The sequence below is a fragment of the Falco peregrinus genome, chromosome 2, assembly GCF_023634155.1.
Source record: "Falco peregrinus isolate bFalPer1 chromosome 2, bFalPer1.pri, whole genome shotgun sequence".
In the NCBI taxonomy this organism is placed as follows: Eukaryota; Metazoa; Chordata; class Aves; order Falconiformes; family Falconidae; genus Falco; species Falco peregrinus.
Window position 1 is genome coordinate 93976535 of NC_073722.1, and position 17805 is coordinate 93994339.

The 17805-nt window shown below is 54.9% G+C and overlaps 1 protein-coding gene across 2 annotated transcripts; it reads left to right on the forward strand.

The window, feature by feature from the left end:
• The first annotated feature begins 8203 nt into the window (after window positions 1-8203).
• DGCR6L (DiGeorge syndrome critical region gene 6 like) lies at window positions 8204-15829 on the forward strand. Of its 2 annotated transcripts, none has more exons than XM_055797030.1 (5): window positions 8204-8378; window positions 8452-8612; window positions 9334-9434; window positions 12872-13032; window positions 14887-15829. In XM_055797030.1, the coding sequence occupies exons 1-4, from the start codon at window positions 8242-8244 to the stop codon at window positions 13022-13024; spliced, it is 552 nt and encodes a 183-aa protein (XP_055653005.1). In that variant the 5' UTR covers window positions 8204-8241; the 3' UTR covers window positions 13025-13032; window positions 14887-15829. The 2 variants fall into 2 exon arrangements, with proteins under 2 accessions (XP_055653005.1, XP_055653004.1); XM_055797029.1 differs by having other exon boundaries at window positions 12872-13012.
• The last annotated feature ends 1976 nt before the right edge of the window (window positions 15830-17805 follow it).

A 17805-nucleotide genomic window follows, 5' to 3' on the forward strand; every position in this document is an offset into this window, starting at 1 on the left:
GGGGTGACAGAGCCTTTCTGTGGCTGTTTGCAGCCTTTTCCCCCATGGAGGGCTGCGGGGGCGGCAGCTTTGTCACTGCAGCCTTTCCCTGTGCCCGAGATGCCACACAAGACACAGGACATCAATATAAACATATACTCCAGGAGTATATGCATTTTAATATATATACACACATACGGAAATACATATATAGATTTATATGTATAAAATATACATACACATATATATGTATATATAAAAATATATATATACACACACACTCCTATACACTCTGGGGGTAAATTTTTTAAATGTATATATACTCATTTTCTTATACATGCACACACACTCTCCTATATACTCCTGGAGTACATAATATATACTTATAAATGTATTTATATATATATATATATAAAAGAATATATAAGTACATGAAGTATAGCTATATACACACACATATATTTTTATGTATTTATTTTTATATATGCATATATATGTGTATATCCACACGCACATCTATACTTAGATATTTATTGAAGCTCCAGGAGTTGAAGGTGAGGATGGACAGGCTGGGCTGAGGTTGCCCCCAGCCTGCAGCATCCGCGTGCCAGCCCCATCACTGCTGGCCCCATGGCAGTGCCACCCGGGCACCCCCCGACACGGTGCCCACAGAGTGGGTCTTTGTGACCCTGAATCCAACAGGCACGAGGCTGGGCATCTCCTTGAGGATGTGGGGTTCAGGGAGCCACAGGTGTGGGGGTGTCTCAGCATGGACCTGTTGGGGGAGCAAGGCAGCGGGGTGTCCAGCGAGGGGTTTACCTCCCTGCACCGTTCAGAGCCCAGCAGCAGCCCCAGGCTCTGCAGCTGGGACCTGGCACCTCTCTAAAGCCATTTTGTCCCCACTGACAGGCACCCAGGGCTGGGCAAAAGGCCACGGTCACGCTTCTCTGCCCTGTCCTCTGCGCGGACCAAGCTGAAGCTCCTGGGCTTTAAACTGGGGACATGCCCCCAGCTCATCGGGGTCTCCAGGAGACCCTCCGCAGCACCTCAATCCTCCAGCCTAAAGGCTAGGGTGCATGTGAATGTGCCATTTGGGGAGGAGATGGTGCTGTGCCCTGAGGAGCCCCAGGGCACCGTGGGGGGCTGCAGCTGGAGCCCCCCACTTGGCAGGCATCGGGCATGCGTGCAACACCTCCCTGGGCAGCCCGCCGAGCAAACCCACTTTGGCTCCATTTTAAGACTCTCCCTCACCCAGTGGAGTAGCAGGAGCATTTGCATGTGATCCAGGGCACCAATTAATCCCTGGTCATAACGAACTGCACAGACCAAAGGGACGAAGCTCGGCAGCTGCAGCGCTTTGGGGCTGCAAATGCATTTCTAGCACACCGAGCCATCTCTGAGCAGATCCAAGAGCCTGAGCTTTTATTCCAACCTCTGGAAGCTCTGTCCGGCATCATTTGGGAAAAATCCCTATTTTTGCATGGAAAGCCTGTGTGCGCTCACATCCAAGTGCTCTAAGCAGGAGAGGAAGAATAATTAGGCAGAAGATAGGCAGAGGCATCCGCACCACCGCTACCTGATTTATCCCCGCGCCTGTGCTGGCCCGGCCACACGCTGTAACACGCCTGGCCTTGTTTAGTCTGTGTGGGAGCACAAATCACGGCGCAATGTCATCGCTCTGCCAGGGTCTGGATTTCATTAGGAGCCACATGATCGGCCTTGGCTGCTGCTGGGGGCTGGCCGTGCTCCCCCCGCAGCGCTGCACAGGATGCAGGGGCGACGGGTTGGGGCGCAGGGCTGAATAGGCGCCTTGTCTGCAGGTGAGGAGCAGCAGCCGCCTTGGTGGGACAGGGGTTTGGTCCCCCTGGGGTGTTTGAAGACCCTGACAATAGTTTTAGGGGAAGGGAGCGTGGCCTGAAGCTGTCCCCTGCTAGCATGGTGACTGTGGGGGTACGGCAAGAGGGAGCCCCTGCAGCAGCCCTTAGCCCAGAAGATGGGACCCACAAGTTTGGGTCGCTGCCCTTCCCCAAAAGTCGGGCTGCTGAAATAGAGGGGCACAGCTGGCAAGTGGGCAGCCCCAGGCCCAGGGATGGAAGGGGCTGGCTGCAGTCTGCCACAGCCCATCGCATTCTTTGCAGCCCACTGCACCTCTTGCATCCCTTATATCCCATGGCACCCTTTGCACCCCTTGCAGCCCACTGCACCCCTTAGATCTCACTGCATCCTTTGCAGCCCACTGCACCCCTTAGTTCTCACTGCACCCTTTGCACCCCTTGCAGCCCACTGCACCCCTTAGATCTCACTGCATCCTTTGCAGCCCACTGCACCCCTTAGTTCTCACTGCACCCTTTGCACCCCTTGCAGCCCACTGCACCCCTTAGATCTCACTGCATCCTTTGCACCCCTTGCAGCCCGCTGCAACCCTTGCATCCCTTGCAGCCTGCTGTATCCTTTGTGTCCCTTACACCCTCTGCAATGCTTCACCCCTTGGAGCCTGTGGCCCCCACACATAACTCACAGCCAAGCCCATACACTTCTCCTCTCTTGCCCTGTCTCCCTCCCAGGTATAAAGCGTCATGCAGTGGCCCCAGAGCATCCGTGCCAGCCAGCTGGGAGACCCTCCAGCAGCGTGCAGGGGATGCAGCTCCCATCTCTCGCCCAGAGCAAACCCAGGCTCACCAGGCAGGGCCACGCAGGCAGGACCAGGGTGTCCACAGGGTGGTCTAGACCTGTCACCCCACACCACACAGACCTTCTGACAACCCCTCTACTCTGCAGGGAGTGGAGACATGAGGAGCTCCTGGGCTGCAGAGCCACAACTAACATGAGTTCACCCTGGCTGACCATCCGCATCTCCTCCTGGGGAAGGATGTGCAGTCAGCATGTGTGTGCAGCATTTCCTCTAAGTCCCCATGGATGCTCAGCCCAGGCAATCTCTCTCTTTTCCTCCTCCTCCGTTGTTGTTGTTGAGAGAGATCTCTCTCTTTTCCCTCCTCCTCCGTTGTTGTTGTTGAGAGAGACTTGCTCCACTGGCCGTGTCAGCAGCCGGTCAGGAAGGGAGCATGGAGGTTTCACCCGGCACCACCAAGAGCCAGCGACCACCTCGATCCAGATCTTATTTTAGCTGCAGCTCAGGGGTGAAATTCCCGTTCAGATATTCAGCTCCAGAGGCCAGAGCAGGGGAAACACTTTTACTCCGCAGTGTTTAAATTAGAATAAATCCAGTGAGCCCAAGGCTGTGAGGCTCCGGTGGTCCCAGCCATGCGTTTCCCTCGCCCAGGGGACAAGCTTGCATGACACTTAGGTCAGGCACAAGGTTAAAGTGGCTCAAAAAAGGAAGAGAGGAGGCTGGGGGCAAGCAGCAAAGCCACCATGGTGGGTGACCACGCACCCAGTGCAGGATGGAGTTGGGAGGCTGGTGTTGGGAGCCCCTTCCCCATGGGTGCAGGGAGCTGGTGCAGCTCTTGGAGGTTCCAAGGAGGAGCTGGAGGAGACTCTGGGAAACCATCCAAACCAAGCTGGGTGAGGAGAGTAGGATCGAGCCCCGAGGAGAGGAGCCACCTTGAGACCTGGCCCTGCAGGGGGTTTGCTAATCTGGAAGCGACCTGGCTCTATCCCCAGCTTGGGTACCAGCCAGGGACTAACCGAGTGCACCGGGGCTTGGGCTGAGCCACTGCCAAACCACCGGCTCTGGCACAGCCGACTCAATCCATAGCCATGCCACAGAGCAGAGCTGCTGGTGGGATGCTCGCCTGCTCCCAGTCCAAGCCCCAGACGATGCTGCCTTTTCCCCAGCCCCACAGTAAAAGCAATAAAGCCACGTTTGGTGCAAAAGCCGCAGTGCATCAGCCTCTTTCAGTGACAGCTGGCTGCCTGGTGAAACCACGCTCTCCAAAGGCTGAGTGGCTGTCAGGGGAGCTCCCAGCTCCAGAGCGGTGACTCAGAGCCATGGTGACGTGGCGGCTCTCCCGTAGGGATACCAGGGTTGGGCAGATGTCTCCTGTGGCTGGGTTTGCACTCGGGTTTCTCTGGAGAAAGATTCTTAATTGCCATGTGCTCCAGTTGAGAAAACAAGCTGTCCTGCTCCATGCACGTGGGTGCCCAGCTCCTGCTGCCGTCTCTGTTTGAGTCAGGGTGCAGCAAGACCATAAAAATGCTGTTTTCCAGCATTTCTGAACATGTAGCAGTGCCGTTTGGGGGAAGGTAATATCCAGGCATCCCTTCCCTAAATGGGCAGTGGACACCTCTGCAAGTCTCTCCATCCTGGAAGATATTCTCCCTGCAGGTGAGTGCAAGAAGCTTGTAACCCCACGGGGACCCTTCACTCAGGGCTGAGATGAGTGGCTCCAGTGGGAAACAGAGTCCTTTGGCCCTCTGGATGTCCCTGCACATCCATGCCAGGGCATGGGCTCCATCCTATGACATGTGCTTGTCCCTCTGCTTCTACTACCCACCTCTGCATCTGCACCAGCAGCATGAGGAAAGCCTACGGTTGGTTTGGGGGCTTGAGAAGAAGCAGCAGGCCAGGATTACGACTCCCTCTGTGCTGAGGCAAGGAGCATCCCACTCTCCTGGTGCTCCTCATGGCCATGAGCACCCAGATGCAGCCTCATCCTGCCCAGTGGGACACATTGCTTTGTGCACATGAGCCAGCAGCAGCTGCAGCAGCGATGTGGCTGGAGCATGTGCAGGTCCCATTGGGCTCTTCCCCAGCCCCACTTGCCCAGGTAAGCTCCGTGGTGGGGACGGCAGGGTGAGGAAGGACAGAAGGAGCTTTCTCGCTCTGTTTGTCCCTCCATAGTTCAGTCCAAGCCAGGTTAAGGCTCTTCCTGGACATCACGAGCCAACTGCAGGGTTGTTTCTGACCCTCACCTGGTCAGGGACTCCCCTACCCCAACCTGAGCCCACAACCCAGGAGCCTCATGCACATTCCACATCATGATGTGCTCCCTTGCCTGGACCACCTGGGGCATATGGAGCACGGGACACCCCTGGGTCACCTGTGCTGTCCAGCCTCAGTCCCCATGCATGCCACCCACCCACCTCCCCCATGCTCCTAGACCCCACCTGGAGCTGCAGATTGTCCCCAGTGGGTGACCCAGCTGCAGTTCAGCTCACTGAGCTTCTTCTGCCATCTCAAAGCCCCTTGTCCCTCTGTCCCCATGGCACTCATGCTAGTCCCAGCAAAGCACCCTGGTCCCCCAGCTCCGGCTGCATCCACCACAGTGAGTTTGCCCTGCATCACTGCCAGCATCCTGGTCCAGCAATAAAGGCAGTGTGAGCACCACATGAAACAGGGCCAGCTACCTCGTGGTGTGCACACGGGCTTGGAGATCTGCACCAGGTCCCCCAAAAGCCCAGCCTTTGCAGACCCCAGCCCGCCAGCCTGCAGAAGGCAGCGCCTGGAGCCTGCCAGGCTAATGAGAAGCGCATGGGACCCACATCTGGTAGCAATTGAGCGGGGAGCAGCGCTGGGAAGGGAGGAAGCGCAGATTTCCTGCAGCACAAAGGAAGGGAGAGGAATGTCCGTGGCGGAGCGGAGGTCCCAGCGTCTGCCCTCCCTCTGCCGGCTTTGCCGCAGTGCCTTCAGTAGGGGTGCAAAGGCACCGGATTGTGCCTTGCTCCTTCGCTGGCACTGCTGGAGCTTGTCCCTGGAAACGTGCTCCCCTCTTCCCTGGGCTGAGTCCCTTGTCTGCCTGGCTGCCCCCCTTTCTGCTCACAGCTGTGCGCAGGCACCCCACGGCTGCTGTGCACAGCTCATGGCCGTGCTGGCCCTCCAAGCCTCACGCATGGTCTCTTCCCTCCAGTCTGGTGCTGCTCAGTGTCAAGGTCAAGACCCTGCTGCTCAAGGTCTGGGGTCAAGACAACCTTCCCCATGCCCAGGCACCACTGGGCTTCAGCTCCCCTGCAAAACAGCCTTGGGAAGAGAGCAGAAGCCCCAGCGAGGCAGTGAAGGCAGCAAGACCAAGGCAGGGTCTGCTCGATGCCACGGCGATGGGGCTGTGACACTTGGAGGGGGCGAGGCAGGTTGCATTTAGGTTGTCACCAGTGCAGGCAGTCGCGTCGGAGGCAGGCAGCTTGCCTGGTCCTGTGCTGGTACCAGCTGAAGTCTTGGCCACCATACGCAAGTATCCACAGCTGCTGAAGGGATTTTGGTTTTCCTGCTGGGGAAATACCCTGGGACAGCAAAACCCTGGCTTCAGGTGACACCCAGAGCAGGATATTCAGCAAAAGGTGCTGTCAAATCTTCGTCACGGAGGATGGCAAGCATCGGGGATGCTTTTATCCTGGTTGTTTCGTATTGCCCCAGTTGGAGCTGAGCAGCACAGCTAATAGCTTTTAATTAAAAGACCCTTTTTTCCCCTTCCCCAGCAGCTGAGCAGGCTGCAGCCACCTGGGCTCTGAGCCATGGCTCTGCCTCCAGCCGCTCCGGCACGGCAGAAACCCCAGCTGGGGCTGGGGTGATTTGTCTGTTCAAAATACAGGGCAGCCATTTCATGGGGACATCGCAGCCAAGCTGGGGGAGGAGCAGGCAGGACAGACAGACACGGCAGGGTTAACTCTACAAGGCAGTGGTCTAAGCAGCTGAGAGGTGCAGGGACCTGCAATCAGCCCACCCAAAGCCTCTCCAGCACTCGGGATCTGCAGATGCTTAGGTGGAAATCTGAGGTGACCAACCTGGGGAGGGGGGGAAAGTGACGGTTTATATCCAAGAATATTTTAGGGATATCCCATTTGCCTGGGGATGCCCCGTGTTCTTCTCCAACACGGCCATTTCTACTCCCCTCCAGCAGGCAGAACAGCTTTTGTCGGCTTTGAAGTCATATTAAAACCAATACTTTTAAGGCATTTTTAATACATTTCAGGGGATCTTTCATTTTGCTAATTCAAGCCAGGAACCTTTTCTATCCATGTGACTGAAATGAATTTGCGACTCGAGTTGATCTCATTACCTGCACTTGAGTGCTCACCAGCAGCAAAGCCATTGCCATCTTGAGCGGGTAAGCCATTGCCATCCCAAGTGGGTAAACCATTACCAACCTAAGCAGATAAACCGTTGCCATCCTGAGCGGATAAGCCATTGCCATGCCGGAGACACGTCTGAAGTCAAAATGCACTTAAACCCCGGGTGTGTTAAGTAATCAGGAGGGACCCTGGCAGCCCAGGGGTCTCGCCCTTCTCAGGGCTCCCCAGAGAACCCCTGGACGTTGCCTGGCTTGGCTCCAGCAGGGTGTCCGTGGGGAATGGTCCCCAGCTCGTGGGCTGGAATGAGACCGTGAAGCCAAGGGCCTGGAGAGTGAAACCCCTCCGATGGCGGTGACACCGGGGGTCACTGCGTTTTTGGCCGCAGCAGTCACCCTGTAGGGTCACTCAAACCCCATTGGACACGCTTTGGATAAAGTCAGTTAAAACATTTTCAGATGGGGTGGGGACGTGCTCCCGGCGCACCCAGTGCGATGGGCTGGAGGGAAACCAGGAGACCTCCCGCCGGTGCCTGGTGACCAGTGCCTGGTGTGCAGCGAGCAGTGCCCAGTGCCAGGTGCCCAGTGCCCGGTGCGCAGTGCCCTGTGAGTGGTGCCCGGTGCGCGGTGCCCAGTGCCTGGTGTGCAGTGCCCGGTGTGCGGTGCCCGGTGAGCAGTGTGCGGTGCCCAGTGCCTGGTGCCCAGTGCCCGGTGAGCAGTGCCTGGTGCCCGGTGCGCAGTGCCCGGTGCACGGTGCCCAGTGAGCAGTGCGCAGTGCCCAGTGCCGGGTGTGTGGTGCCCGGTGAGCAGTGCCCGGTGCCCCGTGCCCGGTGCGCGGTGCCCAGTGAGCAGTGTGCAGTGCCCAGTGCCCGGTGCGCGGTGCGCGGTGCCCGCTGCACGGTGCGCGGTGCCCGGTGAGCAGTGCCCGGTGGCCGGTGCGCGGTGCGCGGTGCCCGGTGAGCAGTGCCCAGTGCGCAATGACCGGTGCGCAGTGCGCAGTGCCCGGTGCGCGGTGCCCAGTGCCTGGTGCGCGGTGCCCGGTGCCCAGTGAGCAGCGCGCAGTGCCCAGTGCCCGGTGCGCGGTGCCCGGTGCGCGGTGCGCGGTGCCCGGTCGGCCCCGCCAGCCGCAGGGCGCCACCGCGACCCGGCACAAGGGCCCGGGGGAAGGCGGCGCTCGGGCCCGGGCGCGCTCCCGGCGCCGAGGGGCGGGGCCGCGCACATGCGCAGGGCGGGGTGTGGCGGGGGGCGCGCACATGCGCAGGGCGCGGCGGGTGGCGGCGGGGACGCGCACGGCGGGGCCATGGAGCGGTTCGGCGGCGGCGGCGGCGGCGGGCCCGGGGGGTACGAGGCGGCGGCGGCGGAGCAGTTGTCCCGGCAGCAGGAGCGGCACTACCGGCTGCTGTCGGAGCTGCAGGCGCTGGTGAAGGCGCTGCCCAGGTGAGCGCAGGGCTGCGGGGGGGCGGCACCGAGCCGGTACCGAGCCGGTACCGTGCTGACCCGGTGCCCGTAGCCCCTGCCAGCAGCGGCTGTCCTACACGACGCTGAGCGACCTGGCGCTGGCGCTGCTGGACGGGACCGTGTTCGAGATCGTGCAGGGCCTGCTGGAGATCCAGCACCTCACCGAGAAGAACCTCTACAGCCAGCGGCTGCAGCTGCACAGCGAGCACCGCGGTGCGGGCCGGCGGCGGGGGGCGGGGGGAGATGGGGAGCACCGCGGGAGGCAGGGGGTGAGGAGGCTGCAGGGAGCGGGGGAGGGGGGCATGGGGGGGGGACAGGCCCAGGGCATGGCGGGGACGTGGGGGGGGGACAGGCCCAGGGCATGGGGGAGACGTGGGGGGGACAGGCCCAGGGCATGGGGGGGACGTGGGGGGCACATTGAGGGGGGCAGGCCCTGGGCATGGAGAGGGGCAGGCCCAGGGTTTGGGGGAGACATGGAGGGGGGGCAGGCCCAGGATATGGGGGGGGCAGGCCCAAGGGGGTGGCATGCCCTGGGCATGGGGGGGATTGGGGGGGGCAGGCCCAGGGCTTGGGGGGCTGGGGGGTGGGGCATGACGGGGCATACCCGAAACCGTGGGGATGGGCCCTGAGGGGCACAGCCCAGGGACGCTGGGGGGATGCCCAGCACACTGAGGGATGGTGATGGGGACACTGGGAGTAGCCTTGGGATGCTGGGGGGGAGCAGGTGGTGGTGGCACTGGGGTGGGGGGCAGTGAGGGCACTGCGGAGGCGAGGCAAGCCTGGGGCATCTGGGGGGCAGGGGGTGACACTGGGGGGCAGGTTGTGGGGGCACAAAGGGGGGTGGGACACTGGGCTGGCCACACATAGCGAGGAGGGAGGGGACATGGTGGCAGTGTGCCTTGACCCGCTGCCCATCCCTGTCTCCCTGTCGCAGGACTGAAGCAGGAGCTCTTCCACCGGCACAAAGAAGCCCAGCAGTGCTGCAGGCCCCACAACCTGCCGCTCCTGCGTGCAGCCCAGCAGCGGGAGATGGAGGTGAGGGGGGGGCAGGCCGGGTACAGCCCTCCCCTGGTGCAGGGGCTGTGTCCCTTCCCCAGGGGGCTCACAGCCCCTTTGCTGTAGGACCACTCCTGCATCGCAGCAACATCAAGGCATCTCCAGAGGGTTTAACTCGTTGCCACCCTGCAACCTTGGGAGCTGCCAGCCATCCAGTCTGGTCTTGCTAGCACCACCCTAGGCTCCCCACCCTGACCTGGGGGTCCCCTTCTTTTGCTATGCCCTCTCTCCCCCCAAGCATTGGGGCCCAGGCTCTTGCCATCTGCGATAGCTGCAGTCCACGTGTGATCCAAGAATTCTGGAGGTTCAGGAGCTCACTCCGAAAGACCGATGCTCTCCACAACGCTTTAACAATTCTTTGTTATTTGACGGGTTGAAGCCCGCATACGGGTAGAGAGCAAGGTATGTGAAGTCTGCCATTACGTCACAGCAAGTAGAAAGCAGAGAATACTAAAAAAATGAATGTATTTTACTTGGTGGCACTGATAAGGAGGAACTACTTTGAGGTACAGTAAGCACAGAAATAGTTTCTGTGTGCGTCCTGAGGCATTTGGGAAAGGCACTTCAGCACAGGCAGTAGGTTCAGTCCCAAAGGACTTACCTTACGTTGGCAATAAGATAGAAGCAGTTTTATAAGGTAAAAGAAACTACAAGTAGCTAGTTATCTTAATTGATGGAGTTTAAATGTAGGGGTGAAGTTATTTTACTCCACATAGGACAAATATAACTGTTTAAATACAGCCTCTTTCCTGACCTTTGCCCATGACAAGAACTCACTGCTGGATCTCTTGACTTGGTGTTGCCAGATCCCTCATTTCCTATCAAGGTGACTAAAGCCAGGCTGGACCTCTTCTAGCTGTCCCTGTTACTTCTGTCTCTAAATACCGTAGACTTACAGCAAGTAATAATCTATATGCCTGTTTTAAAGCATTTTCAATATAGTCTTCATTCATTAAGTAGACCATTCATTATGCATTGTTTCTCCATGTCTTACATGATGTGCAATATCTTCCTTCTGCCTTCACTCTGCTTTCCTCTTCCATTTTCCTCTGCCAGGTACTAGAGTTACTTCTTCCCCTTTTTTATCCTCTGATATTTCTGCTGTAGAGCATTTTGGGAGAAATAGATCGATCATCTCGGTAACAATTGGTATGTGTCTAATCGGAGCTGCCCTCTGTGTTTAAAGGTTTCGAAGACCAGCTCCCACAAGATAGCTTGAGATTGACCTTCCAGGAGAGGTAACACAAGATGTAGTTTCTAGATGTCTGGCTTCTTAGTGGAACCTATAGCATTTAGAAAGGCTTTGTCTATCATGCAGGGTTGCCAGCCACCAGAGCTGAAGCTGAAGCAAAAGCTTGTGTTTAAGCCTTAGTTTTTTCCAAGATTTTGGCACTTTTCTGTAGCCCAGTATCAGGTGCCAACCCTAAACAGTGTGTAGGCACTTAAATCTATTTTTCTTCAAACCCTTGGTAAGTCATTCCTCCAGCACAGTAAGTGGAGGAGATGATGGTGTGGTGCCTCCTTCCCCCAGGGTGGCTGGAAGGAAGGAAAGTCTGTAGGGAATGAGGGATTTGCATCCTTTTGTATCTTCCACAGAGAGCCTCTAGACTGAAGAAAGTGTAAGGACAGAGCTTTCTTAGGTTCATTAGCATCCCATACTGAAGGAGGCAATTAGCCCCTCTACCTCACCTTTTATTGAGGCTTAAGTTGTCTTGAATCTATTCACGTATATTCTAATAAGATCCTGTCCCAGGTGTTTTCTGTGGAGTAGCTGATGTATGGTAATCTGCTGGTAGATCAAAGTCCTGCATCCTCCTTAACAGCAAGTTCTGCAAAGCTTTCTCAAACCTATGGACATAATTAGAAATGTAAGATGCTAATTGACTGCCGTACATCCAAGAAAGGTTATATGAGGCAGCTCCTGCTCCATTTAAGTAATAACTGCTCTTCATTTAGGTGGGGCCTTTTGCAGACAGCCGCTGATATGTCCATGCTGTAGACAAACCTCCGTGCTTTTCCCAGACTGTTCAGGGCTGAGACCTCTGTCATTCGAATTTGGGATTTTCCCCAGGACTTGTAGCAGTGCACGGGCTTTCCGCTCCCCTGTCGGATGGCTTTGCCCAGCCACGGCTGTAGGAAATCCCACGCATTGTTGATTTCTCCCTTTCTGCGCAGCGAGGATAGCTTACCCTTGTGAATATTTCCAGCTAAACGCATGCCTGTTTACTGTGTTGCAAAGGGTAAAATGTCGAAACTCGTGCCATTTATTTCCTGCAAGAGAATGAGCCTTCCTTTGCATTTAGATGGGATTTGATGCTTCCTGACTTTCGCTGTGGCTAGCAAAAGAAGTCTGTCGCTCAGTGCAGCCTGGTAAGGTTGTATTGCCTAGCCTCCACACACACGGGGCTTTTTATTTGAGCTGGGCTCTGTCCTTGTTCTTTGCAATCCTTCTGCTCTCCCCTCTCCAGCAGAGTTTCTGGTAGGTTGAGATTTCCTCCAGAACTGTCGAGCAGTGCCCCTTTCTGCAGCTAGCTGAGCATGTAAGTGCTCCTAGAGCGTGCCCACTGCTCCTGATGTCCAACGTGCCTTTGACGTAGCACACAGTTGCTGTGCTCCACTTCTTCAGAGGCAATGTAGACGTTTCTCTGCTGAGGTTTAGGCACATGTCGGCAAGGCAGGAGGAGCTGGGGGCTGTGTTCTGCTGGTTGGAGCTATTTTGCAAAGTCCCTACAATATTCTCAGTCTGCCAAAACCAGAGCCCCAGTGTGCTGTAGTCCCAAGCGGGACTTCAGCTTGCTGTTGTCAATACAAAATAAACCGTCTTTCCAGTTGCAAAGTTACTTTTTTGAGGAGTTCAGCTCCTTTAGTGAATACATGGGCTCTGGTTGTGGTTTTACAGCTCCAGGTCTGTGTGTTAGTGTCCAGGGAACAGGGAGGCATTCGAGCTGGCACCTTGATGAGCTTTGGTGGCCTATGTTACGCCTCCAATTCTTTCTTCAGCCTCGCCAGTCCTGTGAGGGGTATACAATTTTTAGACTGCTGACTTCTTTTGAGCCCCTGCTGCTGGAGTGCTCAGCTGTAGCCTGCTGCTCAGACGTTGGCTCATGAAGAAAAGTCATTCAGATACCGATCTGTTGCTTGTGGTCTTTCAGGGCCCCAAACATGCATAAAGCAGGCTGGTCCTGATGCCCTGCATTTTCTGGAGTGATAGCTTTGCTGTAAGTCATGGCAAGTGGAGGAGGGAAGATCTGGGACTGTGCTTGCTGCCCTCTGCTGTCCTTGGGACTCTTGAGAGCAGGCGTGCTTCAAGATTCAGTTGCTCTTTGGTTTCAGTAAAAGACCCGAGATGAGAAAAAGATAGGAGGGAAGCAGATATGCCACCTTTTCCCCCTTGTCTACTGTTATCTTTTTTTCAGGCCGTGGAGCAACGAATTCGAGAGGAACAGCGAATGATGGATGAGAAGATAGTCTTGGAACTGGACCAAAAAGTGATAGACCAACAGAGCACTCTGGAGAAGGCTGGGGTGTCTGGCTTCTACATCACCACCAACCCACAGGTTGGTGTTTAGGCAGGAGTGTAAGATCTGACAGTACTCTTGTATTAATATTTTCGTTATTCTGAAAAACCTTGCTCTTAATGAATCCTGAATGGCTGGGTCAGAAAGAATGATCTGTCCTTTGCCTCATCAGCTGGTGGGCAATGTGCCCTGGGCCGACCTAGTACCAGGTTCATAATGAAGAAGCAGAAACCCATTAGACGGGGCAGCATCCCCAGCTTTCTGCAATGTTTTTCCCAGTGTGGAGGGAAGAAACGCTGTGCCAACAGCCTGCAGTCCTGTGACTCTTGAATGGGCCTGAATAATACTAAAATAAATGGCTGCGTAGGTTTATCACTTTTGTACCTAGCTTAGCTGTACAAATTGCCTTGAAGAAGTCTTTATTAGGCATCTTGTTAATTCTTGCACGTGACATGCTGGAGGTGATGATCACAGACTGTGATTAGAAAATTGTTCTTGGTTTCCCCAGTGCATCTGCTCTTAAAACTTGTGAGCAATCGCCTGGGTTTTTCTCTGTTGTCTCAACACCACCGCAGGAATGAAAAAATAAAACTTTGAAGGTCTCATTGTAAGGCCACAAAAGTTTGCAGGGAATGCAGAAACAGGCTGTTCTTAACTCTGTTTTTTCAGCTGATTAAATTTCACTTTGATAAAGACCTACTAGTGAGAAAAGATGGCTTAAACTTAGTTAAACAGGCATTTTCTAAAACCCACATGATTCCTGGTTGTGTAGCCTTGAACAAGCCTCTTATTTTTCCCGTGCTGCTATTCCTCATCTGTATAATGAAAGCAGCTCTTTCTCTCCCCTCCTGCCCCTGCCTCTTGTGTTATTTTTGTAAGTAATAACTCTTAACAGGGTTCCTATTTGGTGGGTTTTGTTTATGTTTGCCTTTACAATAGCTGGCAAAGCAGACACAGACCTTGGCTTGTACATGTGAATGCCACCATCGTGTAAGAAATCACTGCTGGAATCTGTTCTCCATGCATTTCCCATCAGCTGATGTGTTTCCTCCCAGTCTGTTGTATAAAATGCCCACTTAGGCAGTTGATACATTTTTACAAAAATAGATTTTTATTTCCATCACGTAATGTCTGCAAGCCTGAGTCACGGAACGGGGTTCACTGAATTAGCTACTCCACCACATAGTCTCTGCTAAATGGCTTGTGAGCTAAATGTAACTAAAGAACAAGCAGATGGTAAGGAAACCATAAGCTGATGTTGGTGACTACAGGAGACTGTGGTCTTCACTTAATTACAGTCATGAAAAAGGAGTTTTTGATGAGGAATGAAATACCTAGAGGGGGTTTGACGCTCCAGCACAGCAGTGTGTGGCACATGGCTTAGGCTCTACCCAGAGAGTACCCAAAGCAATCCCTCCTGCTTCCTGCCCTTCTGTGCTGGAGAATGATCAGGGCATTGAAGGTGCTGCTGAAGGATGAGGGGAGGGAGCTGTGCTGACCTGGAGAGCCTCGTCTGGGGTGTGTGGTTGTGTGTGTGTGCAAGGGCATACTGCTGCCCCTCTCCTGGAGGCCGCTCCAGAAGCAGAAACCTGCAGAACTGGCCAGCCCTCACTGCATTTATCGCTAAATCATGGTCGAGAAGCAAGAGCCGTTCTGAATCCTTAATGAAGTATAAAGCCCTGGGATTCCTAAGACAGCTGCAGTTTGCAGCAGATCTCTTAAGATATTATTACTGGGTATTTTATAGAAATGCTTAAACAGGATGAAGGCTTTGCTTTGTATTTGTGTGTTTTTTCTTTTGTTCCCCAAAGATTAGTAGCTCTTGAGTGGGTGGTACAAACCAGTCCTTTCTGCTTCCTGCAGCAGGGAATGGGATCGTCTTGTTCTTGCAGAAATTCTGTCTTCTTTTGCAGGAGCTGACTTTACAGATGAATTTACTGGAGCTGATTCGGAAGTTACAACAGAAGGAATCCGAGTCGGAGAAGGCTTTTTCCTGAATGAGCAAATCTGCTGTTTACTTCCCAGAGTTTTCTTCAGACTTCTCTCTAAAGAATAGACTGTTAATGCATTTGCTTTATGTTGTGTCAGGAAGAGGTTCCTGGCTGTAGAAGAAATAGCTGAGGCCCTTAGATAACCTTAGAGCCTAGAGCAGGCAGACCCCCAGAGCAGGGGGGTGGTTGGGGGGCATCATACTGCCTCTCTCCAGTCCTTAGAGCAAGATGAGTGCTGCGCAGCTTGCTGGGACGAGAGAGGTGACGGAGGAGGGTGTTAATCTGCCACATACAGCCGGTGAGGCCGTTTACTAAGCTGGGGGAGGCTGGGCCAGGCACGGAGGCAGCAAACCCAGCCCAGCCGTACGTGGGTGACCCCTGTGTTTAGGTGTATCAGGCTGAATGGGTGAGCAATGTGAGCTCCAAATTGCAGTCTTCTCTTCTGATTCGAGGAGGAGGAGCAAGTGTTGCTGGTAGGGAATGGGAGAGGGGAGTAGCTGCCCTATCAGACAGGGAGGAAAAGTGGGCTCACCATCGGTATTGCTTCACCATAGCAGATGGTTGGCAGCTGGGGGAAAAAAAGTCCAAGGTTTATCTACGAGATACTTCTTTGTGTGTTGAGGCAGAAAGAGCCTCAAACAGGCAGACCCTTCCCAGAGAGCCCTCTAGGCAGGTATCGACATCGGCTTTATTAAATAAGGATTTCAGGCTTTTGGCCAGCATTGCTGAGCTGTGATGTTCGCAGCATTCCCACCCGGCTCGGATAGCAGAGAAGGCTTGAGAGCTTTTGCTTTGTTAATTTAAACCAGTTTCCAAATGGAGAGAAATAAAAGTATTTGCCCTGCCTTCTGGGGCTGCAAGTGTCGATGATTGTGATTACATTTGTCCCATACCCACTTGATGAACGTAAAGCCAGAAGGGAACCTGCAGCGTTTCTGAGACCTTTCAGGGCTGAGCTGATAACCCCAAGAGCCTGACGCATCCCTGGGATTTGGTGTACTTGCTGAAGAATTGGTAAAAGAACGCTTCAAGTATGTGAGAAGCTGCCACCCAGAAGGACACACGCACACACACCCCTTGGACACAGCCCCTCCTGGATGGCTGGAGCAGCAGCAGAGCTGATGGTGTGGCTGGAGAAGCTCAGGCACAGCTAACACAGCAGGTCAGGGTTGCTGCTGGTGGGTTCAGCTCTGCTTTGCTGCCCGATGCTGCGAAGGGTGCAGCCCACCTTGGTCCAAAGCTCCCCACAAGCCAGGAGAGTGGTCCCTACCACCTCTGCTGCCATCTCTTCCCAGGGGACAGCTGGTGCTGGGGACCACAGCGGGCTGCTCTGACACTGCCATGACAATGGCAATTCTCAGGCTTCCCGTTCCCACCATCTGGTTGCGGACAGCTCTGCCAGGCATCTGATCCAAGATGAAATTTTCCATGCCTGTGGTCAGGTTGGGTTTCAGAAAGGCTTTTCCATGTGAGAGGGAGAGCGGCAGGGTGGTCAGACGTGGTTAATTGGTGGAAAGGGTTATCCTTGGGGAATAAAGCGCCTGGGATAGCTCGTGATCAGGGAGCATTCGGTCAGGATGATTTCAGTGGAGGAAAACTTGCTCAGCCCCGCCACAAAGCATTCCTGGGCAATACAATGCTGAGGGTTCACAGATACTTTCCCAAGCAAAGTGCCTTTGTGTCACTAGAGGGTGATGCCTTCCTACAGCGCTGGCCGTGCCTGTGCTGCTGCACTTGTCCTATTGCCAGTGATGGCCGGAATGGGGTTGCACCTGGGGAGAGTCACCCGAAGGAGCTGGCAGTGCTGGGAAGGATTACCGGATTCCGGCTGTCTCAGCTCCTTGGTTCAGCCACCTGCGCGGCCCCCGAGCTCTTGAGGGGTGTCCTGGTGCAACATGTGGTTGGGCACCCCTTTGGTGGCAGCTCAGGTGGCTTCAGCCACCCATGGAGCTGGGCCTTGCGTTCCTGCCCAGGTCCCCTTTTGTGCCAGAAGCAACATGGAGAGGGGATGCACAGGATGGTCGAGTTCCCCATTCCAGTGCAAGGTGACCGATGGGAGAGCTGTGGCTCTGCCAGCCCCGTGCTCACCCGTCACCTGGGCGGAGGAAGGTGAACGATGAGTGGTAGAAAGGGACAAGTCCTGTTTCCCGCTTCCTTTTTCTATACTTGGGGCTGAAGGGGAGGATAGCAGGGTCCCCTCCACCCAAGGAGGTTGATTTAGCGTGGATAAGGGTGAACTGATGTAGGTGGGAGCCCTTCGTGTCGCATGGTGGGCTCTGAGTTGATCATTACCACTCGGGAGTGACGTTTGGGCTGATGACTGATGGGTCCATGGAAACACCAGCTTTAGTGCTCAGTAGCCATCAGAAAATCAAATTAAATGTTAGGAAGGAAGCAGGGAAGAAAATGAAAACCATTTTGCTGCTGGGAAGTTGCTGATGCACCAGCACCCAAACACAGGTCCCTTCGTCCTGGGAAGGGTGCAGTAGAGCTGGAACAGGCTCTGCTAAGCTCTGGGGACATCGGGGGACCCCCTCCCAGCCAAGCTGCTCTCCTCTATCTGAAAACAAGGCGCTCAAGAGGGAACAGGGTAGAAATAAAGCTACAGGTGACATGGGGAGGGACTTTGCTCCCTTCAAGTGTGACAGCTGGGGTGTTATGTGGAGCCTGTAAAAGGCAAGTTCAGGTGGGACAGGTGACTGCTTGGAAAGCTCCTCACTGCGGGGGGCTGGAAAAAAGGTTTCTTGGTTCAAGAGGAGGTGAGGCACTTCTGGAAAAGAAATGCCTTTTGCTATAGAGATGGAGAGCGGCGATTCCCTGAGCTGCAGACGCTTGGAGCCA

Coding starts and splice junctions, on each gene's coding strand:
- DGCR6L (XM_055797029.1), top strand. CDS start 8,242: ATGGAGCGGTTCGGCGGCGGCGGCGGCGGCGGGCCCGGGGGGTACGAG. Junction 8,379..8,451: donor CTGGTGAAGGCGCTGCCCAG/GTGAGCGCAGGG, acceptor CGGTGCCCGTAG/CCCCTGCCAGCAGCGGCTGT. Junction 9,435..12,871: donor CCCAGCAGCGGGAGATGGAG/GTGAGGGGGGGG, acceptor TCTTTTTTTCAG/GCCGTGGAGCAACGAATTCG.